The sequence below is a fragment of the Ambystoma mexicanum genome, chromosome 3p, assembly GCF_040938575.1.
Source record: "Ambystoma mexicanum isolate Mex_15411 chromosome 3p, UKY_AmexF1_1, whole genome shotgun sequence".
Taxonomy (NCBI): domain Eukaryota; kingdom Metazoa; phylum Chordata; class Amphibia; order Caudata; family Ambystomatidae; genus Ambystoma; species Ambystoma mexicanum.
In genome coordinates this window covers 162,062,657-162,088,097 of record NC_090925.1, presented here as the reverse complement: position 1 = coordinate 162,088,097, position 25,441 = coordinate 162,062,657, and the positions used below count along the sequence as shown (strand labels likewise).

Sequence of the window (25,441 nt, the reverse complement as noted above, 5' to 3'; positions counted from 1 at the left end):
CACTGCTGGGGGGTGGGGGTGCAGGGGGACATGAATGGGGGCCTGCTGGCAGGTGTCCCTCACTGCTGGGGGGTGGGGGTGCAGGGGGACATGAGTGGGGCCTGCTGGCAGGTGCCCCTCACTGCTGGGGGGTGGGGGTACAGGGGGACATAAGTGGGACATGAGTGGTGGCCTGCTGGCAGGTGCCCCTCACTGCTGGGGGGTGGGGGTGCAGGGGGACATGAGTGGGACATGAGTGGGGGCCTGCCTGGCAGGTGCCCCTCACTGCTGGGGAGTGGGGGTGCTGGGGGAAATGAGTGGGGGCTTGCTGGTAGGTGCCCCTCACTGCTGGGGGGTGGGGATGCAGGGGGACATGAGTGGGGGCCTGCTGGCAGATGCCCCTCACTGCTGGGGGTGGGAGTGCAGGGGGACATGAGTGGGACATGAGTGAGGGCCTGCTGGCAGGTGCCCCTCACTACTGGGGGGTGGGGGTGCAGGGGGACATGAGTGGGACATGAGTGGGGGCCTGCTGGCAGGTGCCCCTCACTGCTGGGGGGTGGGGGTGCTGGGGGAGATGAGTGGGGGCCTGCTGGTAGGTGCCCCTCACTGCTGGGGGGTGGGGGTGCAGGGGGACATGAGTGGGGGTCTGCTGGCAGGTGCCCCTCACTGCTGCGGGGTGGGAGTGCAGGGGGCCATGAGTGGGGGCCTGCTGGCAGGTGCCCCTCACTGCTGGGGGGTGGGGGTGCAGGGGGACATGAGTGGGGGCCTGCTGGCAGTGCCCCTCACTGCTGGGGGGTGGGTGTTCTGGGGGACATGAGTTGATGATCATATTGCAACGTGACATGTGGCTTGGCTGGGGGGCATGCCCATGGTGGATGGGCTGCCTGCAGGACATGACCAGGGGGTGCAGGGTAGTCCCCTGTGGTGTGGGCTGCCTGCAGGGGCCGTGGAGGGGGTAGAGGGGACACCTGGGAGGACCCACACTGCCAATTCACGTGTGGGACTCCCCGCGCACCCCAATGGATACACGTACCCCGCTCTGACAGTAAAATCGCGTGTGAAACTTCACGCGCACCCCCGAAATACACATGACCCGCTCTGACAGCAAAATCGTGTGTGAAACTTCATGCGCACCCCTGAAATACACGTACCCCGCTCGCACAGGGCCAATCGCGTGTGAAACTCCCCGCGAAACCCAGTAATAGACGTACCCTGCTCGCACAGGCCCAATCACGTGTGACATTTCCCGCGAACCCCAGTAATACACGTAACCCGCTCGCACAGAGCCAATCACGTGTGAAACTTGCCGCAAACCCCAGTAATACACATGCCCTGCTCGCACAGGGCCAATCGCGTGTGCAACTCCCCGCGCCGGGGTGTACATATATTCGGAGGGGTGGGTGGGGAGTTGTACAGGCCTTTTCGTGGTTGGGGGCCTGTGCGCCATGTACAGGATTTGTGCGCTGTGCATGGCGCACGGGTAGGGGTTGGGGGCGTAACTGGCACTGCTGCAGGGTCGCTGTGCCACTCTGCACCACAGCTAATTTTGGATGTTAAAATCCATGAATACGCTGTGTGTGGAAATGGATTTTAGCGCACGCGGCTGATGCAGACTGTCGCTCGCGCACACTGTGCGCCAGCCGCGTGCGCCACTCGCGCGCAGGATTCTATGAATTACCCCGTAAGTGTTAATTGTATTTTGCCCGAAAAAGCACAGTGACAAAGCAAGAGACCACGGTCCAGAAACATCAGGAGAAGGACTACAAAAAGAAGAGCACAGAGAACATTTTCAGCAGAACAGAGTGGTAAAAGCAGGCCTGCCAAGAAATGTACATGAAAAAGATAAAGCATAGTGCACCATCGTTTCTACTTTAGAAAGTTGAGATTGCGCTCTACTTGGCCATGGACAAACAGATGACACCTGCACCAACACATTAAAGAAATATACAGCGGCAAGGCTAATGCCCTACAGTGTAATTTGTTACTGTATCATAACTGTTGCCTCTTTTTGGTTTCTACAGGAAGTGAATGATATTTGATCCATGGATCTGCCAAGAAAAAAGGAAAAGAGCGGCTGAAGAAGTATTTTTGTGTTATTGTTGGTTTTGTCTTGTTGCATGTTTTGTTTTTATTTCATGGTAAAAAAAAAGGGGGACAATGTAACCCCAGTAGTGTTAAAAATGACACCAAAGTTTACAAAATGTTCTACCAAGAATAGAGGAGAAATGTTTTCTTTTTCAATTAAGAGAAGAGTTTGGAGATGATATCGGAGCTCAGCACGGTACCAAAAAGGCCAAAATGGGGTGCAAACCTATGAAAAGGGTGGGACAAGTGTGGGTAAAACAACATATGTGTGTGCTTTTTGGTCCTACGTTACAGGCACACCCAAGTACAAGCATCAATAAACACAGGTGACATTAAGGTATGCACAAGATGGGGGAGGAGCAGCTGTTCAGTTCAATTAAAGGAGAGGAAATGTAGTGGCAAGTATTTTAGGAGGTAGGAGTACTTTAAAGAAATACAAGCATTGAAGCAGCAACCTTTATGTTTTAGGTGGACCACCTGCACTTCAAGTGACTTCTGCACACAAGCCTATGAGCAGGGAGACAGACTCTAATTGTCATAATAAAAGGGGGGTTTAGGAGATCCAGCCAGATGCTCACTGCTTCTGAATTAAAGGAAATAATAAGAAGAAACAATCCACTTTATGGACTCCCCCATTCTTATGTCCCCAATTATGACAATGTCCCCTTTACCGACTATTTTACTCAAGACGACAATGAGTTCTAATGCATGACCCTTGAATGAACTAAATGGCTCCTGAACTTGCTGCAAAACAGCCAAAAACCAATAATGAACTGATGAAAGATATGTGACTTAAATGGAGCTGAAAAGAAAACCGAATGGAGGAAGTTCTAATGGATGTTAAGCAAGATGATGGCCAGGAAATGAACTCCAAGCAGCTGGCAAATGGGACAGGGACAAAGTAAAGGTTGTGCGGTGGAGAATATAAAATGCTTGGTTATACAAATGTATACTTAATACACTACTATCTACAGGAAAAAAGAGGAAATAAGGAGAAAAGAAAAAAATGAATGAGCTGGTAGGTCCACTCAGGATAAAATATATAAATATCATTTAATGATATCTCCTGAATCTCGTAGTGGCAGAGTCATTCGCTGTGCATGTAAATTAATGTTTAATTGGATAACAGGAGTGGGAACAAGATGAAAGTAAAGAATGTTACATTCTCGGGATACATATATAATAAATTACAAGAATATAACATGATTGAGACACTATTGATTCTTTAGGAGTTTCTTTCATGATACCTTCCATATTTGAGATAGAGCACTGAGTTGAGGGGGGAGACTGACATAGGGATGCATAGGTATATGCGGGGGAGGGTAAATAACAGTTATGTGGTCGAATATATCGACCAGAGGGGGGAATGAAGAAGAGTAGATCCTCACCCTCTCTGGTAACAGACAGGTGAAATGCAACTATTGGCATGTGCACCACCTTCCTGTCTAACAGTGTAAAAGTCAGAAGCATTGTCCATCGAAGCAGCCAGGCTGCCCTTATTATAGCAAGCACATTAGAAAAAGGTGACACTACATATATTTATTTAGGACAATTAAAACAAAGGCATGCTTACACTGCCCAAAACTTAATTAACACAAAATATAGATTTCTGATATAGAATATAGGTCAGCAAAAGGCACCCATTGCAATACAGATAGCTACAGGTTTCAAAGCCCCATGAATATATAAAGTATTGATATAGTGTAGGGTGCAAACTAAGAAAGGGAGTGTTTGGGCAAGAGCTAGTATGCAGTGATTTAGCAGTTTAAATGGTAGGAATATACAGTTTCTAACGGTGGTGTTCAATGTTTTTTTTATAAATAAAATTTGGCAGTGGGTTGGAGCAGATAAGCAAGCCGAGATGACCTTGGACGGAATGTGCAAGAAGTCTTTAAAAGTGTGTCATTTCTAAAACCTGCTTTTTCCAGTTTTAAAGTTGCAACACATGCCTTGTGATTTAGGAAATGTGGAAAACACCAACTCATGACGATTAGCATGAATTAGGTCCTTGTGACAAAATATTATCATGTGTTTCAAGAAGTGTTTATGTCCAATGGAAATCAAGTGATGTATTTGACTTTTAAGAAAATTGATCTATAGAAATGGAAGGTTCATATTAGCTTAAAATTATTGTGTATTTTTTGCCACACTATAAGTGTTGTCTAAAATGTTGAAAAAGCTGAGATATTGTTTTGTCAGTCTGTAATATCGATGAATAAAATAACATACTCCCGGCTAGTCATTGTCTATGTCTGTATTTTGCACATCGTGGGTGCCCTCCCAGGGAGGCTGGCAACAGGAGATTATCCTAAAGAAAATTGACTCTTTAACACAATTTGTTCCTTCATATTAAATACAATGGACATCAAAACAAGCAAATGAAAAGCCAGTGGTTTTGGCTTCTGCATTTGTTCATCATATATTGCATGTATAGGCATGAACTGGTGTTGGCGTCATGTAAATTGGACCAAGCTCAGATTCCGCAAGCTGAAGGGTGAGTTACTACATGACTATATACACGTGAGCTGTTAGCCTTTGTTGGCTGATAAAACAAAGGTGCCAGGGCGATCCGTGCCCGGCCTCGGTCATCAAGGACTGCGCCACTGAAGTCACCCCATTAATCACAAGCCTAATCAACACACCTTTTCCAAATAACATTGTGGCAAGCGACCTCAAAAACGCATGGGTACTCTGCCTCCTAAAAAAAAACTTCCTTAGACCCAAATACACCAACAAAATACCGGCCCATCACAACAGTGCCATTCCTATAAAAAATACTAGACAGAGTGGCGTAAGTACAAATACAAAATTACTTGGAAGTCAATAACCTCCTTGGCCTACGACAATCTGGCTTCCGTCCTAGACATGGGACGGAAACAGCTCTTTTGGACTTCAAAATCCAAATGGATGAACTAAAAGACAAAGGCAAACTAGCCTTACTAGTCCTGCTTGGCCTCTCCACAGCTTTTGATCTTGTTGACCACAATAACCTATGCAAACAGCTAGCTTTGGCGGCTCACTTCTCCCCTAATGCAATTGAATGGATCAAATCATTCCTGTCAAACAGAACAATGAGAGTCTTCTCCCCTAGTGCGGAAGAACAACCAACATTGTTACATGTGGAGTACATTATGGTTCTTGTGTCCCTTCAAATGTATACAATATTTTTACTAAACCTCTTTTTGACTGTCTCGATGACTTGGATGTCACCTATACTAAATACGCAGATGACACCCACATCCTCATCCTCATCACAGGTGACCATGACATAGACTCAGCCATGCTCAATGGCATTTATCTATGCCAAGCTTGGATGGCTCACCATTGTCTATGCCTTAATGAAGAAAAGACGGAGTTGCTCCTCATACACTCACAATTCTGTCTCACTAAACTAAATGATGCCTTTAAAACCGTCAACATCGACATCAACCTTCTAAAAGTGTCCAAAGAAGTGAGGAGGATGAACCAAAAGGGACAGGGTAATCAGGAAGAGAAAGAACATTTAGTAAATAAGATAGCCTTTAAACTTTGATGTGTAGCCCCCTCATATGTGTTCTTCACCTGGGTCAGGGAGGTGGCTCATAACTAACTCCATCTTCTGAGCTATGTGAGGGAACAGGGCTCACATGTTGTGTGAAACCTCCCGGTAAAGGGTTCTCAACTTCCATGTGCTTTTGGGGTGGAAATGCTAGAACCACATCTGTCCAGGACCCAGTTTGGTCATTCTCTCTTGGGATGTGTGGGTCAGAGCAAAGGGATACAAGACCTAGGTATCATTTGCCCCATCTCATCAGTCATCACTCATTGGGATAGAGAACAAAGGAACCCCATGTCCTTCTATGCCAAACAAGCTTCCTCTCACCCAGTGCCCGCAGTGGTAGCAGAGGGGTTGACTCAACTCATATCATCTGCATAGTCTTTGCTCACAATTTGTTTACTCTGAACTCTTTCACACAACTCGTGTTCTCCCAGGGGACTACACCTAACCTACATTTCTTGGGAATATGATCAAACAAGATATCACAGTGGTTTCCAGTGGGCTTCATTGACTACCATGTTCTGGATCCTTGTCCTGGATAATCAAGACATTATGATCATCTTCAGTGGGGGCAACCCCTCCTTTACCAGCCATGTATCTAATCCTGCTCTTCCCCTTAACCTGGCAACCCATTGCAAAATTAGAACAAACTCTATCTAGGACAGACACCAATTGTTCTTTGTTTAGCAGTCCAGGCAGACACGTCTGAAAAGGTTCCCCTTAATCATACTTGTTGGCTCGGTCCTGTCATCATCCTTTTTTAGTAAGGTTCTGTCTATCATGTTACATTGCACACACAATCTTTCCCATCGCATTCCATCAGCTTAATGTTGGCTTAATGTCAATGGTGGTAGGCAGATGTGGATTGGGTCTGGCCCACACTCTTTCTTTCCTTTTCTTATCCTATGCATACATCAATATTTGGTCATGAAGATTTGGTCGTGTGTGATATGCTCACAGCATGAAGCTAAAGCTTGGTGCACTCACACATAGACCTCAATTGACTCCATTGGCCACGGCTTTCATGAGTGAAAGTTTAAACTCTCCACGGCCACATTCACTTCCTCTTGAAATCTTTCCTCCATGCGTTGCAGCATTACAGTACAGGGAACAACCTCTTATTAATTTTCAGAAGCTGCCAAAAGAGTCATAATCCTTACTGGCTCTGCTCTCACGCCATCAGTAGTCATTTTCTTTACTTTGCACATCAAACAGTTCTCACCAAAGATCTCACTTCATTCTTGGGGAACTAGGTGAGCACGAAAATGCTGTTTGATACTACCAGAGGCTTCTTAGAAACCCTTTGGGGAATTCTTTCCACAACCCCTTCCTCCCTCCTCCCTGTTAAGTAGAAGTGTCAGTCAAGATCCAGTAGTTTCTCAAAAGAGCAACGCCATCCAGAATGGCACCTTTGGCAAGATAGATTGTGCTTGTAATTCCTGCAAAAGGTGATCACACTTATGTGAAGGAAGAGGGCCCTTTCTGAGCTGGATTCTGAAGTTGCTTGTGAAACTTAACTTGTGCGGTGGAGTGCTAGATAAGCAATCACTCAATGTTACAGTGCACAGAAAAGCCACACATCCAGAGATGAAGGAGCATCCAGTCCTAATTGGAAACAAAATACTGCCGGAAGTATATGACTATGCTACCACACCCCTCCATGAACAATTAAACCCTGCCCATGTTGCAGTGAAACTGATGACTGAAAAGAGAGGGCAGGGAGATCAAAACCCACCGGCATCAGAAGTGGGACTCCAATCCTGGTCTCCTATTTCCTTACTGTGGAGGCTTCTGCTGGACCCCACCACACATACAGGCTTGAAGGTCTTCTCCTGTTTTAAGATTCTGTCAAGCTAGCAAAACATGAAAGTCTTGTAAATTGCGGTAACGCCCCCCGGCGGAGGTGTAATAAAGACACCTCTCATGGCACTCCACGTGGAATGGAAAGGAGAGGAAGAGACTACCCCCACGTTGAGTGGCAGCATGGAGGAACCTATAAAGCGTAGGGCCCTGGTTCCAGATCTTTGTTGCTAAACTGTGTGTGTAGTGTTGCAAGGAGGAAATAAGTCATGCAGAGGAGGGAAGCTTTTATTATTGAAAAGACAAAGAGAAAATGTTCAGCAGGGCAAGGAGATGGTGGACAGTTTGACCGTTAATGAACATTGTTTGAAATGTTCTACAACATGGAGAGTTTCGCAGCAATTAAACCACATGAAGCCACCAGTGTAAAATCAGATGCACAGAACAAGAACATTAACCATCTTATATCTGTGTGTTAATTCTGCATCTTCTATGAGTTCCGAGAAGAGCATCACAGTAGTGTCCATTGGAGTTAAGGAATGCTCCCATAGAAGTCACCCTATTATCTTTGGGACTGGTCTCAACTTTCTCTATGGACAATAAACAACTCTTTACCACTGTGTGTATATGTTGCACAAAGGTCAGTGAGCAACCTTGCAGATGGGATGAAAGGGGTGCAGCAGAGATGGAGCCAATACCATTGTTTTAAGCAGTCATTTGGCTTCTACTAGACTGTTATAGGACTCCACTACCCTAACACCAAGGGATAAGGACCTATTCAATTAATTGGTTTCTCATTCCACCAACTACCACTAAACTGTGCAATAGCGAGATATAAATATTGATCAAACAAATGATACCAGATGAGATCCATGAAACAACTTTCTGTAGCAACTCAAACTTTGTCTTTGCCAGGTTTCAGCTTTTCATATACAACTAGGTGCATAGAATTGTCAGTTTTGAGAGCAACTGGCATAATCTCTCCCCCCCCCCTCTCTCTCTCTCTCTCCAACTCTCTCACTTATTGATCTGATGATCCATTAATAAGTTAATGGTTCCTTTTTAAGGAATGACTCTTACTTTTATTTGTAATTTAGCATTCAGTCAGTAAGATAGCTCAGTGGGATATCAATCAGTTGTTCCGTTCACCACACCCAAGCATGAAGAAAGAAAGCAATGGAGTGGTGAGGCAGTTAGCAAAGGTGACACAAAAAAGTGCCTCTCTTGGTCATGTAATAAAGTGTGGGTGAAACAATCCTAAATGTGCTATGGCAGCTCAAAAGTTCTCATTCAGCCTCCTCAGCATAACTTCCACAGATGGTATAACTCTCGCCTTTGTGGTGACATCCTTTCTGCAACCTCCAACAGTCTCTTCCTAGCTCTCCGCTCAATAGATCTCTTGCGAACTCCTTCCCAAACACCCCAGTGTTATGTAGTTAGGTCTATTCTATAAGTGGGCCATGTGTCTGTGGTCATGTGGGCTGCAACTATATGAACCTTATTTTCAGGTTGGCCGCCATCTTGGATTCTCTTATCTGCCTTAGACATGTGGGTGACCTTTTTCCCCCTTTGGAGCCCTGCTTGACATGTCTTTCATTGATTTTGTTCTCCCTGTTTTTCCAGCATGCTAATCAAAATCAGGCAAATCCTTTGGTAAGCAGAGTAAGCTGCTAATTTCTTTTTAAATGTGAAGCTTTTGTCACAGGGAAATTGTAACTTTTTTATCTCTGGGATTCTAGCAGGAGTATTGAGTTTCTTTGTTTTGGCCCTTGCACGTGACATTCATGCATTCCCTTTACTTTTACCAGTGTGGCTTTGTTTCAGTGTGATACTCACAGTCTGTCTCGTTATACTCCTCCAGCAGCTGTGCTGAGGAGAAAAGATCTTTCTATGCTCACTAGGGAACTCAAAACACTTCAACTCTGTTTCTTGAAGGGCAGGGCAGGTAGTGATTCGTACACTGATGTTTGGGTCTGGTTACTCAGATGGAATAGCTCTATGGATGCCTTCTCGTTGGGTTGATGGCTAATGCCCTTACCATGGGTGGGGCTGTGATGTGTGTTTGTGTGTACACCTGGGATTGCCCCTGGCTGAACACAGGGACCCAGTGGGGAAGGTCTAGGTATCACCTCTACACCTCCTCTGTGTCCAGAATTCACTAGCTCCAGACCCTGCACTACCCCAATGTTGGGTTCCATGGTTTGGCTGTGTACCTAGTCACATTGGGAAAACCTCATGATTCCTTGGACCTGGGGACTGGTAATCTTTGTCTTTGAGCAATGTCATTTCCGGGATTGTCTTACTGTGGATGTTGCTTCACAGAATCCATGTGCCCCTTCTGCCCCATTCTTGCTTTTGCAGGCAGTTGGGTGGGGTAGGTTCTCTTCTCTCGCCCCATTCATGATTGACTAGATATTGTAACCTTCCCTTCCATTTTCATCAAGTTTCCTATGGTTTTTGGCTGCCCACTGATATAAACCTATGCAAGTTGTTCCTAGAGCCGGAATAGCAGTTGATGTGCAATCCTCCACACTTTCTGTTGTGTCCATTATAATGTGGGTTTTATGTCCCTCCTCAGAGTGGTGGGAAAAACCAGAGGGTCCCTCAGGGTCTACTTCAAAGTCCCATCACTGGAGTCCTGACCGATACTATTTCAAAATATTCTATATACAGTGCTTTGGCATTGGTGTGATATAGAAAACAGATAATTGTTCTGCGTTCGAGGCCTCAAGCCTAATAAGATTCATATGCTGCAAAGCCCCAGTCGGTGATTCCAGACCTTTTAGTTTTGGCTCATTGGTGGCAGATAAGCGCTAAGTGGTGAGCTGCATGTACTGCTATGTAGATCAGGGGATGCAGGACAGAGAAAGCATATCACAATGTCACCTAGTGTCCTTGGGTTGCTTATTCTGCCTCATAGAATTTGGATTAAAGCGCTATATAAACCTAATAAAAATAAACATAGAATCAATTATGTTCGTGCACCCTGGTAATCAACCAACAAAATGTTTAGTGTTGTTTTCAAGAAATTGCTTTAATTCTGTTTGCCAATGTGCTACAAAGTACACCCACTTCATGAAATATTTGCATTCTTTCTTCACTTAAAGCGTGTGTGCAACACACACCATAGACTGGCCAAAAGAACTGGCGTATTTTAGGTTTCGGAAAAAGCCCTTTGAGATTAATGTATCACATTTGCTGGTGAGAGAGAAAATGCAACTGCACTGACAAATTGCATCAAGGACAGCTCCATTAAGAGCATAAGCACCTTTGCACACCTTTTAATGCTCTGTGTATTTTCCTTTTCTCAAACAGCTGGCCCGCAGTGTCGCCGTTGGCACAGGCATGCCCTATGCATCAGTGGGATGCTGCACATCATTGCGGTCCTGAGTTTCATAGGAGTTGGATCTTGGGGTAAGTGCTTGATATTTAAGACCATTCAAAGTGGCACCTCTGCAGGTCACATGGTGGGTGGTCCGACTCTGCAGATGATGGTGAATACCATGCTTACTGTGACCCCCTTCTTCGTAAACGTTGGCCCAAATACTAACAAGGGAAATGTTCCAATTTTAGGGTCCAATTCTAAAATCTTTCCACTAGAGCAAATCAAGGGATGCCCTGACCATCTCAGATTAGCTCCTGCTAACTTCTAATTCCGAAAGCCAAAGTCTGGGGCAAATCTGGTTCGACTGGAGTGTCTTTGATATGCACATATGCAAATCTCTTTCTCACTCTTCCTACTGAGGCAAAACATCTAGGGGTCATCTTCGACTACACTCCCTCCTTCTCCTCTCACATCTCAGACATCTCTAACAAGTCCCACCACCAGCTGCACCTCCTCAGAGATATTCTACCTTTTCTCACCTTCCCCCAAATGCTCGCCGTCTCCAGAGCCCTGGTTCTCTCTAGGATGGACTACTGCAACAGCCTCTTTCTCAATCTTCCTACTTCTACTCTCTGTCTGCTACAACTCATCCAGAACAGAACCGCAAGACTTATCCTTGGCCTCAAGCCATGAGACCGCATCTCTCCGGCACTGAAATCCCTCCACTGGCTCCCCATGGCTGCAAGTATCAAGTTCAAGACCCTCTGCATAGTCCACAAGGCTTTCATGGGTCAGGACTCACACTATCTCTCCCTAAATACTCTCCTCCACTCATCCTCCTAAAACTCTCTGCGGGTGAGCAGCTTTCACAAACAGAGATTTGGGGGTTGATCTTTATCCTCTGCAGGTGCCTCATTCTGGAACAGCCGCCCTGCTTCTTTCCGACTTGAGCCGGAGCCCCGTAAATTCTGGAAACTCCTTTAAACCTTCCTCTTCTCTTCCTCTTTCTCTCTCCCACTCCCTTGTTAACCTCCTCTCTATTCTCACCAACTTCCATCCTCCTCTCCCTAACACAGCGCCATTTGCTGACTGGTCGCCTGGTGCACCTGTAGAGGCACACAGGTCCCAGGCTCCCCCGCTAGTCCTACTGCACTTCTGGAATTCGTTTCATGTGAAGGGTAACCTCTCTGCACATAAGGCAGGGCCCTGCTGGACTGGGCACACTTGTTCCCTTCTCCCTCCCTTTCACTTGATGTCTGAGCACTTACATAACCTAGAATGCACAAGGCCTTGTTCGCCAGGCCTAGTACGGTAGTTTTTGTTTCTGTATGTCCTTCTCCTTCTCTTCCCCCCTTTATCACCTCACTCTTTGACATGCACTTGCTCTATCTGAAACATTGTTGGCGTAGTACGGTAGTTCAAGGATTCTATGTTTTTCTCCCTCTCCTCCCCCCTTTCTCGCCTCCCTTCTTGTCATGCACTTGCACTGGTAGTTATGCCGTCAGGCCTAGTTGCTAGCCATATTTTGTTAGATCATTCGGAAACATCAAGGCATAAGAATGACTCTGTATTCCCTTGTTCCCTTCCCGCCTTCAAGCACTTTGAAGCACTTTGAAGCACTTCACTTGTGTATAAATGCTCTACAAATAAACAATTACATTACATGTGCAAAGTTTTGCTCTGGGGCATCTCAGAGAAGATCCTAGCATCTCCAGATATGCCCTAGATTTAGGCTTTGTGAATCAGGTAGCGGGAGCACATCTGTGATACTCAGGGCATCTCCTGAATTTCTCTGTAGTGCATATTTGTGAATCAGGCCCTTAGTCTTCAATATAAGTCAACCACATTTGATGGTAGAAGCTGTGCCCGACACTTGCTGGAGGTGGTTTACCTCAGAATCAAGTTTATTCTAAAGAGATGTGAACATAGTCAATCAGAGCACTTCTGCTGTTTCATTTATAGTGAAGGTAGCCCTGCTATCTGTATTTATAATATGATGGGGAGAATATGAAATAATAAATAGATTCTTATTTGCATATATTGATAGAAATGCAAGGCATAAGCCCGCTTGTGTAGGCAAGGAGTTATCCCTGCCAAAAAATCAATGGTGTTGGCTCAGAACTTGAAGAGTTCAAGTTTTGAGTGTGTCCAAGAAAAAGTACAGAGGGTCTGGGAAGAGACCTTTGAGGGAAAAGAGGGATGCTCTCTAGCTCGCCTCTGAGCACAGAATATATTTTATGTAATCTGCTCCCTGAAGACAGGAAGCCTTGATCCTTCACGGCAGTTCCACTCTGCACCACACCTCTTTATCAGCAGTGCCACCACACTGTTTCTCAGTGGGGCTTTAGCTACTTGAATACACGCCTTAGCCTGGATATCGAGGAAGGACTGACATTCGTCACTATATACACCTGATCAGGAGCCTTCAGCATATGGATATCCATCTAGGTGTCTCACTATCAGCCAGCTACTGTGGGGTACATTTACCAGCCCAGCAGCACTGCGCTGCACCGCCAAATTGCATTTCTTCAGTTACAAAACTAATGGCTGTGCTGTTTTTGCCGGGCACTAATGGGGCGAGATGGAACCTGCAACACTCCGAGAATGGCTGCAAGTATTTTCTTCATGTGCAGCAAAGAAAATAATTCAAAGGCAGTGCTGCTATGCTGCCAGCTCAAGAATTCCCACTGAAAAAGAAAATGATCTGTGTTTAAAAGGACTTTGCACCAGTGTTATTTTCATCTTTTCAACATTACACAGTTTGGTTACTGATAAGACACATTCATGCCCATCTATCTTCAGGTAATAGACAAGCAAAGGAGGGCAGTCCTCACTGAAAGGCATTATGTGTCAAGTAAAATCTGGGAAATAGCATTTACTTTTGCAACAAAATAACACAGCCAGACTCTTCACAAGAAGCTCTCTCTCTCTCTTTGCTTATGTCAGTTTCACAGGAACCCTTGTGTTGAACAGATTCCTATGTATTAGAAATTGACTAGGGCTATGGAAATGTTCAGAATAAAGACTAGAGGAAAAACCACATTTGTAAAGTGTCATCCAAGAAAAATTAACCCACGTGTAAAATGGTGCTTGTGCCAAGCAGGAAAATGCCTTTTGAAAGTGAAATGTTAAAATGATGCCCTGTGCTGGAACAGAAATGTGATGGAAGATGGGGGTTTGCTTTAAAATATACATGATATTTACTCCCAAAAAGACTTGGTTGCTGTTTAAAGAAACAAAAAACGAATAAATAAATACAATTACTTTGAGACCAGCAGAACAGGTTTGGCAGGCACTGACTTAAAAAGTGCCCTGCCTCCCATGGAAACATAATTATGTTCCCCAAGCGGACCAGCCCCCTGGGCACATGAAAGAGGCCAAGGTGTGGGATGTGGTGACCTCGTCAGATGGAGCAGCATTGCTGCAGCATGAGACAATGGAATGCCCTGGAAGAGAGGTGTGCAATCCTCCGACATCTCTCCTCAGCTTCAACTGCCTAGGATCAAAGGCGAATCCATGGCAACCCTGGGCTAAGCTGACCAGAGCATGACATTTGGCTGGGGGTTGGAAAGACTGCCCATATTTGGAAACAAAGCCAGCCAATTTGATTTCAAAGACTGTTCACATCATGACATTTATTTCAGTAATCTAAAGAAACAGTAAAATGAAATTATGACTGTTTAAATATCATTTTTGCGCCATTAAAATATAGCATTGTATGTTCTACTGACATGTGGTGGACACGAACGCCAGAAAAATGTCATTTCTGGGGAAAGCGTACATGGTACAGTTTTCCAACTTAGTGAAAATATGCCCACTGATAATATGTATAAATGTAGACAATTGTAGAATTTTAGGTGAGATGCTTTCCATGGAAAAGGTGAAAGATTGCCAGAATGACTAAACAGCATCGCACCAACTTGGTGTTTCATCAGAAATATCCCTTGTGAAAATGGAATCTACCTATCTAATTTTCCTGATGATGACATGTGTAAATATAAGTGTTTTGCTCCATAACTGATTTTGGCAAAAGTAACTTTGGTAGAACAAAGCACATTGTAAAAACACACACACTAAAACTGAGTCACTTCCTTCAGTCCAATCTGCTTACAGGGGGGGCAGCGACAGTTACAGGCTGACCTATCCGATTTAGATGCATGTCTAGCTTAGTACTGCCCACATAGTAAACAAATCCTCTGATGTCATCCTGTCTATATAAGGTGGAGGGTGTCCAACTTTCGAATACATAGTTTCGAAATGCAAAACTTTCGAAACAAAAGGATGGGGAAAAAAATGTCTGAATGCTTTTTTTTAATGGTTTTTTTTTGGGTTTGGTATAGGAAAAAATAGTGTTTTTTGCCCACAAAACAGGGGTTAGCTGGGGGGAACCCCCCCCCCCAAAAGAATAAGAATTAAAAAACATGCATTCGATTTATTTTTTTTCCAATCCTTTTGTTTCGAAAATATTGTATTTAGAAACTATGTATTCAAAACTTTAACTATAAACCAAGGTGGAGACATGCAAACAGTCAGGACATTTGAAAATCCAAGATTCAAAAATCCATCTCAACATCCAGAGATCCAGACATCTAACATTCACACTGCCTGCAAAATTCCAGACTCCAGTGCCAGGCCAGGGGTAGCTGATCCTGATCCATGCAGTACCTCCTATCCAAGCAGTAGCACCATCCAGAATTAAACCAAACTAAAATCCCAATACTTCAGGGAAAAAGGGGGGAAGGTTGCAAAACCATTTGGGATTATACTGCGACCAGACCTGTTTTGCCCAGCTACCTGATTTTCCCAGCTGATGCACCCCGCTGTCCAAGAGACCAGACCCCGGTTGCCTCGCTGTGTCCATAGAGGAGAGCCCAGCTGTTGCAGCAATGACCAGACCCCTGTTCCGCTGTCCAAAGACCCGGCTTGCTGTACAAACTACCCCATTCAAGGCTCTTTGTAAGTATTTCCCTTCCCCAGTAACCGAAAAAACTACATACCTTGCTTTTTTACCTGGTATTATGTCCAATCCCATAGACATCCTATAAAGACCATGGCAAAATTAAAATTGTTAGAATCCTCTGTGTATCCTGTTCTTAGGAAAATCCATAGTAATCTCCATGTGTAAGCGCTATTCCTTCCAAATAATTTCAGTCCGTTGTATAAATCCTTAGTACTATTTGGAATAAATTAATTACTTCCAATATAAAGAGACACACGGCGTGAAGGGGTTAAAATTGTAAATTAACCTTTTTCGCTGGCAGCGTTCCTCTTTTCTAGCCACTAAAATATAGTCTCAGTAAAACTTGTCATTTTCCTTTTCCCATACTTTCATCTATCCAGAGTTACCCTTTCACTTTCATATCAGACCTGTGATGTGCCTTTGTACCTCAGCATTAAAACTGATTTCTGATTATGTCTGTTTAGCTCAATTTCCAAGCCGTTTTGCTATTTTAAAGCCGTGAAACGTAGCAATTGCGCCACATGTGATTCTTGCTGCACTGTGTTTCATTCCAAAATCGATTTTCTATACTGTATACCCATTGTTTAGTACCTTGCCTTGTAGCTTGTGAGTTTTCTTGCTTCTTTGATACAGGCATGCACATTCTTGCCTTATTCATTCAACCGCACATGTAAAACAACTGTTTAGTAATTCCGAGTGCCATTTTGGTCATTTTTCAAGGGAGCTCAATATGATTTTTGCCTCCCATTTAGATCCGATTCTTGAATATTATACCTGACTCCTTGCTACTCCTCTCCATCCACACAAAATTCGGTTATAAGGGGTTTGAGGAAGTGTTGCAGGGGGAATGCTTAAACTGTGGTGCCGTTTAAAAGCATTACCCAAAAGTAATCTTGCTTTCTTTCAATTGTACATTGTGTTGCTTAAGAAAGGTTAAACTAAGTGTATCCTATCATTTTATTGTGCCATTATCACCACCCTGCTCATTGCTGCCCTATATGGAATGTGTTTGATGTTATTCTTAATTAAAAATAAATAAATATTCTATTATTACACACCAGCCAGTCCTGGGCAGTCCTGGTGTTTCCCCATCTGAATGGATGATGCACGCGCTCTCAATGCACTCTAAGTGCATCACTTAGGTCAGTGTGGAACATTACCCCCCATTGCCCTGTCTCTTTGACTACTGTAAAAGTATCTCTCCCCAGTCTCACCAGTCCACTCCCCAGCTGCCGCCAGCAAAACACCCAGGAGACTGAAGCCTTATCCCCACGCTACATAGTCTAGAATTCCTGTATTCTCTCTGCATCTGGAACATTCAGCATCCCAGAAGGGGATCTTCCACTGTCTCTGTTCATTGGCAAGCATTGCGGTCCCCTCCCCCGCCCTCTTGCCTATCTTGCGCTGCCAGTCATTTAGGCTGGTACGCCCCACTCTCAGGCTATTATTTATCATCTCGTCCCGATTTCAAGGAGCCCTGAGTGGGGTTCTTCTTGTACTGTGTCTTGGAGATTGTGTCATTGTCTTCGTTCCTTACTTTTATGCCAATACTTTACCCGGTTCTCTTGACTTTCCCTCCAACTAAAGTTCATGTCTGCCATCCTGATTCGGGTTACTATTCAGTCTGCAGCTGCCAGTTGATTGGTAAAGCCTTTGTTCAAAGTTATTTTCACAGATGCTCACTATCGTGGTGGTGTTGTGTTAGTGAACAAACACAATGCAGCTCACTCTTCCCACAAGACATAAGTTGAAGTGACATTGCTGAGGGGTGGGAGGGAAAAAGGAAACAGAATTCAGAGACTCTTACCGAAGGGGTCTGCCTCCTATCACACCCTGTTCCACAAGGCATAACACACATGCACACGCTAAACAGTTTTTAGGTCTACAGCGCTCGGTTCTCTACATATAACACTACAGAGTGGGCCTCGATTTATTCAAGGTACCTTGTTAATAACTTTTTTCATATACTGAACATATGAACAAACACCAAGCCAATAAATTAGCCTAGGGGATTGGTCAGAACACTGAACCATGTCTCATACTTTTGGAGGTGCCGCTAGATCAATTGTCGGCAATCCGCTGTCCTCCAGATGTTTTGGACTACACCTCCCATCAGCCTTAGCCCTTCCAGTCAATGGTGAGGGATCCTGGACCAAAACATGTTCAGAACCTCAGTCTGTCTGTCACAACACTGGATGGACCCAGTGATGAGAGTGTGGTGCTCAAAGCCTTTTTTGAGGTCATAGTAAGTAACTGTTGCATAACACAACATGTGAGAACCCCACTGCAAGGCCTGCGAGGGGGCCTCCCCAATCTCCTTAAAGAAGCACAGGCTGTGCCACCACGCCAGCAAAATCCACATTATGATTAAGGCAATAAGGCATGTGCCACACTGGAGGAAAGAACTGAGCATGTTTTTAATCGAACCTGACACCTTTCACATAGCATAGACACACGGGAGCGACACCAGGTGCTCAAGGGTAGACACCACTGTGCATGGCCAGTAAAATACTATGCGCATTCCGATTGGCTGCCATTGATGGAGGCAGTCCTTGGTGCATGAGAATGGACAGTTTCTGAATGGGTATTGGCACAGGGGTATCCAGACCATCGTTTTTGAACGAAACAGAATGAGCAAATTGGGGGAGGGGAGAGCATTCTGTAAATGAATTGAGGTTAGGATGCAGTGAGGGGATAGTGTGACACAGCATTGGGTGCATGCCAGTCCTTTAAGGTGGTCCCTGGTTCTGTAAAAGCGAGGATGAGGGCTGTAAGGTAGAACAGAATGTGACGTTGGATGCATGAGTAGCTCGATCATGCCCTTGGCCAATCCTGGTAGTTTGGTGGCTTATTTTCTCCCAGCATCTCTATCCATTGTACCCCAAGTCAAACTCCAGAATATTAATTCTGGGACGTCCAAGGGTGGCATAGACTATGTATAAACAAACACACAACAGAAAAGAAATGGGGAGTAGGGCGGACTGGAGTGGAGGGCAGGGAAGTAGAGAGGCGTCTGGGTGGGAAGGGGGGTTTCAGGCCTAGTTTCAGGGCCATGTACCCATCCTGATAGGGGGCCAAAGGTGGAAACAGGGGAGGGAGATATGTCCCACTTAATCGGACCACCTGGAGTGTGAAACTCATCACACATAAAGGAATACGGGTGGTCGCAGAAATCAAGCAGCCCACGAACTGACCACAGGGCACAGGCAACACTTTTCTCCTTGAGGAACTCGTGGAGGTGGTAATTTCTATAATGTAGAATTAATGACAAGGGAAGGGGTATGTATCGCATTTAGTCAGAACAGCGGTAGGTAATGTACTACAACTAACTACCCATACTAAAATCTCACCCTTCTGCATACAAATCTCAAACTCTGAACTAAACACAACAATACATCTACAGCACCACAAACCGCATGTACTTCACAAGACCACAGCAACAAAACAAACCTCACATACTCTCTCCCAACACCACACAGCATCCACCAACTGAAAAACACATCTACACTCAGTGACCGGTGTATCCGAACTGAAGTGTTAAAGTTGAACTTAGAAATATGCCCTAATAGCGTCACTGTATTACAGTTGAATTAAGATGGTCTTCCCAACATCATCGAATGTGCCCTAATAGCGTCACTGTATTAGAGTTGAATTAAGATGGTCTTCCCAACATCATCGAATGTGCCCTAATAGCGTCACTGTATTACAGTTGAATTAAGATGGTCTTCCCAAAATCATCGAATGTGCCCTAATAGCGTCACTGTATTAGAGTTGAATTACAATGGTATTCCCAACATCATCGAATGTGCCCTAATAGCATCACTGTATTAGAGTTGAATTAAGATGGTCTTCCCAACATCATCGAATGTGCCCTAATAGCGTCACTGTATTAGAGTTGAATTAAGATGGAATTCCCAACATCATCGAATGTGCCCTAATAGCGTCACTGTGCTAAAAGTTGAATTTAGAAGGTATTTCCAACATCATTGAGTGTGCCGGGTCGCATACACTTTACTGATTACCACAATATCACACTATTACGCTTACTCGCTCCTTTACACCACCATTCAACTAGAACACAGCAGTACTATGACACATTTGGTAAAGCTGCTCTCATACTAACATGACTCATCAAACTACCCATCATCCTAATAAAACACAGCTAGCTAGCACATACCGACTAGTTTAGGAGTCGCCTCAGGCCTAACTCAGCCAGAACTCAGTCTGGATGTCCACCCTCCAGACTGAACACATTCAACTGATCTCCTCAGCACCACACCTACCGCTAAGAAGCAGCTATCATGCAACAACCACACCAGCTGCACACATACCTGGTGCGCCCACGCACTTTACGACTCTCTCTCTCTGAACTGACTTGAACTGCGGTTCCCAAGGGCGTTCAACCTACCAGCGCTTTGAGATCATACCAACGATACATAAGGCGCTATACAAATGCAAAATAACATAACATAACAGCACATTACATCTCTCTTGCTCTTTTTCCTGCTCAGTCCTACTAACATACCTGCCACCCCCTTGCATTACAGAGTTGCCAGAGCACCAAGAGACCATGCAGGTCGCAACAGTGCATGGTGTAAGAACCTTTAACATAGCATACCACAACATTCTACAAGATTCAAGGTTAGTGGTGGCAGACACATATTTTTAATGGCGGATTGTGGGTATCTCCCACAGATTGGCATATAGGATAGCAAAGGCTGCAAGGAATTCTCCCTTGCCCGCAGAGCATGTTTAGGACAATATGCTGAAATAGTGCATTTTAGAGCACAATGTTAGAGAGAAAGTGGGTAAATAGCCATCCAATGTGTTCTCTAGAGTAACAGATGAGAAGATTAAGAAGATGCCAGGTCACCAACATTGCAGAGAAGTGTTTTACATGTTCACAATGCCTGTGTTCTCACAATTGTCATTGTAAGTGGTTTTGGGTTGTATTACTGGGACGGAAAAACCTGCGGCCGAAAGGACTGTAGCGGTTTTGACCAAAAATATGTTCTTTCCGTTAAGATAAAACAACCCAAAATAAATACATGACCCCCCCCCACCCCTTACTTACCTTGTGGCAGCACACTTCACTGTGTGCTGCTGACTCGCTGTGTTCCTGGGGCGCCTGCACCCTTTCACTTAGTGATTACATGATCGAGAACCGGCGGCGCCGGGTCCTTTCCTTTTTCTTTTTTTTTAAAACATTTTGGAAACGGCTTGGGGGGAACCCCCGCAGCCCCCACTGACAGTATAGTGAACAAGGGTGCAGGGGACACCCTCGTAGCACTTGCCACTGATGGGGGTTTTGTCAAACTTTTCAGCCAAACCTCCCATTCTGAAATTTTAAATAGTCTTTTTGGATGTTTCCATTGTAAGTCACTATAATGCAGCTGTGTCCAACAATGTATGCTGATATGGTCACTATAAAACACTTTCAGGACGATGTGGCCACAATCTGTGCTAGCATGTTCACTGTAAATCCCTTTAATGAGACTGCAGCCACAATCTTTCCCAGTAGCAGTCACTGTACATTGCTTTCATGATGCGCAGGACACAATCAATATCATTCCCAATACAATGTCTTTGAACATAGCATTGTCATAATAAACATGATGTATCCCTGAACCGCCCACACACGCACACACACACACACACACACTGCTATAAAGCACACATACAAACACTTTTTTTGGTTTTACTTACCTTCTGTTTTACTTCCCATCAAGGTCGCACGCAGCTGCATAAGAGAACCGATCCAGATGCTTGCTTCACAGTGTCCCTCTCAACATCATTCAGAGTGTACATCTATGTTGGTTCTTTTTCTTAAAGGAATTCAGTCTTGCCTTCATGCAAACATGCCCAAATCCCTACAGAATTTATTAAACAAACAGCATGTGTGGCTGGATAGTGGAGTTGCTACATGAATCCCCCAGTATGCAGCAGTGCAGCAGTGTGACTGCTCAGCAGCATTAGGAGGGCCACCTTGCCCCAGGGTCCCTTGCACTGTGGAGACTGAAGTTGCCTCTGCTACACCAGTGGCAGGGAAGGTGAAGGTCTTCGGCTAGACCCCGGATTAAGATCACAAGAGCGAAAGGTTATGCTATCAGACCCAAGGTTTAAAGGATTAAAGAGGAATGTTGTGTTCCGAATGTTGTTTTCGTGTAGCGACACGCCAAGAGAGAAAGGGGCACCTTGTGCTGCAAAGAAGGCACGAGAGCATAGGGGAAGAGCACTGGAACATTGTTCCAGCAGAGTAAAACCGCTCTGATTACAACAGCGCCTCTGCTGTCTCTGAAGGCTTTGTTATCAAATTAAGTCTTTGAGTAACATAACTGCTCCATCTGAAGGAGCTTTGTTGAAGTTCTGGCTCATGTGAGTTTCTCACAAGGATCCTAACCACCACACTGGCAACAAGGGATGGGATTACCTACCCACAGCCACCACAGAGAATGATCTTGTGTCCATGCAGAGCTCAGAAAGTTGGATCCTAATCTGCAATTAGGTAGCACAATGCAAGGAGCCCAACTCCCTCCTGCATCTCTCTGTGCACCTCCTATACCAAGTTCTAGTTCAAAGAGGCTTTATTTCGGGATCAATCATACATTTCACAAAACTGACCACAGACAATTAAAAACTCCACATACAAAGACTTAATTCCATAAATAATTAGCAACGTTTGATATCTTGAGGTTATGCATAACATTGTACTGATACAAATTCCACTAAGCGAGACCATGCCAGACATTGAGATTAAAAACACATTTAAAATCAGGGCTCCATTAGCAAACACCAATCAACTGCTCGTGAATTTCTGTCTCATATTAACAGGGTAATTTATAGAAATTCGCACAAAAGTGGCGCACGCGTATGGCGCACAGTGTCCCCGTGCGATACACTGTGCCAGCTGCGCGCGAAAAAATCCTTTTCATCGCACAGCGAATTCATGGATTTTAGCCTCCGAAACCAGCCGTGGCGCAGAGTGGCGCAGCGACCCTGCAGCAGCGCCAGTTACGCCCCCAAGAATGCCCTTGCGCAAGTAAAAGCCTTCAAAAATCCCAAATCATCGCAAAGGGCTGCGCTAACCCTGGACCAGTTCACAGGGCTGCCAAACAGCAAACACAAAGCGGGGAACGTGTATTTCAGTGGTTCTCGGGAAGTTTCACACGCGATTTTCCTGGGTAGGTGTACATCAGGGGTCCGTGGGAAGTAACACACGTGATTCCATCAGGGCACGTGTATTCCAGGGGTGCGCGGGAAGTATCACACGCAAAAACAGCAGGGTACGTGCATTTCAGGGGTGCGCGGGAAGTATCACACGCAATTCCATCAGGGTACGTGTATTCGAGGGGTGCACGGGAAGTATCACATGCAAAAGCAGCAGGGTACGTGTATTCCAGGGGTGCGCGAGAAGTATCACACGCAAAAGCAGCAGGCTATGTGTATTTCAGGGGTGAGCAGGAAGTATCACACGCAATTCCATCAGGGTACGTGTATTCCAGGGGTGCGCGGGGAGCACCACGCGTGAATTGCACGTGTGGGTCCTCCCAGGTGTACCCTCTACACCCTCCACGGCCCCTGCAGGCGGCCCACACCACAGGGGCCTACCCTGCACATGTCCCACAGGCAGCCCATCCACCATGCCCATGCCCCCCAACCAACCCACATGTCACCTTGCACTACTGCCCACCAACGCATGTCCCCCTGCACTCCCAGTCCCCAGCATCCAGGGGCACCCTCCACCAGGCCCCCACACATGTCTCCCTGCACCCCCACCCCCCAGCAGTGCAGGGCACCCTCCACCAGGCCCCCACTCATGTCCAACTCATGTCTCCCACCACCCCCACCCCCCAGCAGTGCAGGGCACCCTCCACCAGGCCCCCACTCATGTCCAGCCCATGTCTCCCAGCCCCCCACCCCCCAGCATTGCAGGGCACCCTCCACCAGGCCCCCACACATGTCTCCCAGCACCCCCACCCCCCAGCATCCATGGGGCACCCTCCACCAGGCCCCCACACATGTCTCCCAGCACCCCCACCCCCCAGCATCCAGGGGCACCCTGCACCAGGCCCCCACTCATGTCCAACTCATGTCTCCCAGCACCCCCCCCAGCAGTGCAGGGCACCCTCCACCAGGCCCCCCCCTCATGTCCAACTCATGTCTCCCACCACCCCCACCCCCCAGCAGTGCAGGGCACCCTCCACCAGGCCCCCAAACATGTCCCCCTGCAACCCCACCCCCCAGCAGTCAGGGGCACCCTCCACCAGGCCCCCACTCATGTCTCCCATCACCCCACCCCCCAGCAGTGCAGGGCACCCTCCACCAGGCCCCCACTCATGTCCAACTCATGTCTCCCAGCACCCCCACCCCCCAGCAGTACAGGGCACCCTCCACCAGGCCCCCACACATGTCTCCCAGCACCCCCACCCCCTGGCATCCAGGGGCACCCTCCACCAGGCCCCCACACATGTCTCCCATCACCCCCACCCCCCAGCAGTCAGGGGCACCCTCCACCAGGCCCCCACTCATGTCCAACTCATGTCTCCCAGCACCCCCACCCCCTAGCATCCAGGGGCACCCTCCACCAGGCCCCCACTCATGTCCAACTCATGTCTCCCAGCACCCCCAGCCCCAGCAGTGCAGGGCACCCTCCACCAGGCCCCCACTCATGTCCCCCTGCACCCCCACCCACCAGCCGTCAGGGGCACCCTCCACCAGGCCCCCAATCATGTACCCCTGCACCCCCACCCCCCAGCGGTCAGGGGCACCCTCCACTAGGCCCCCACTCATGCCCAACTCATGTCCCCCTGCACCCCCACCCCCCAGCAGTCAGGGGCACCCTCCACCAGGCCCCCACTCATGTCCAACTCATGTCCCCCTGCACCCCCACCCCCCAGCAGTCAGGGGCACCCTCCACCAGGCCCCCACTCATGTCCAACTCATGTCTCCCAGCACCCCCACCCCCAGCAGTGCAGGGAAACCTCCATCAGGGCCCCACACATGTCTCCCAGCACCCCCACCCCCCAGCAGGGCAGGGCACCCTCCACCAGGCACCCACTCATGTCCAACTCATGTCCCCCTACACCCCCACCCCCCAGCAGTCAGGGGCACCCTCCACCAGGCCCCCACACATGTCCCCCTGCACCCCACCCCCCAGCATCCAGGGGCACCCTCCACCAGGCCCCCACTCATGTCCAACTCATGTCTCCCAGCACCCCCCCCAGCAGTGCAGGGCACCCTCCACCAGGCCCCCCCTCATGTCCAACTCATGTCTCCCACCACCCCCACCCCCCAGCAGTGCAGGGCACCCTCCACCAGGCCCCCAAACATGTCCCCCTGCACCCCCACCCTCCAGCAGTCAGGGGCACCCTCCACCAGGCCCCCACTCATGTCTCCCATCACCCCACCCCCCAGCAGTGCAGGGCACCCTCCACCAGGCCCCCACTCATGTCCAACTCATGTCCCCCTGCACCCCCACCCCCCAGCAGTCAGGGGCACCCTCCACCAGGCCCCCACTCATGTCCAACTCATGTCTCCCAGCACCCCCACCCCCAGCAGTGCAGGGAAACCTCCATCAGGGCCCCACACATGTCTCCCAGCACCCCCACCCCCCAGCAGGGCAGGGCACCCTCCACCAGGCACCCACTCATGTCCAACTCATGTCCCCCTACACCCCCACCCCCCAGCAGTCAGGGGCACCCTCCACCAGGCCCCCACACATGTCCCCCTGCACCCCACCCCCCAGCATCCAGGG

The 25,441-nt window shown here is 47.1% G+C and overlaps 1 protein-coding gene across 2 annotated transcripts in view; it reads left to right on the top strand.

Annotated features, from left to right (window-relative positions):
* LOC138580196 (killer cell lectin-like receptor subfamily B member 1B allele C) overlaps positions 1-25,441 on the top strand; it is a 258,928-nt gene that overhangs the window by 50,618 nt on the left and 182,869 nt on the right. For both annotated transcript variants that reach the window (XM_069650537.1, XM_069650538.1), the window contains exon 2: positions 10,718-10,816. In XM_069650537.1, the coding sequence (XP_069506638.1) occupies positions 10,718-10,816 (99 nt within the window). The remainder of the gene's footprint in view (positions 1-10,717; positions 10,817-25,441) is intronic.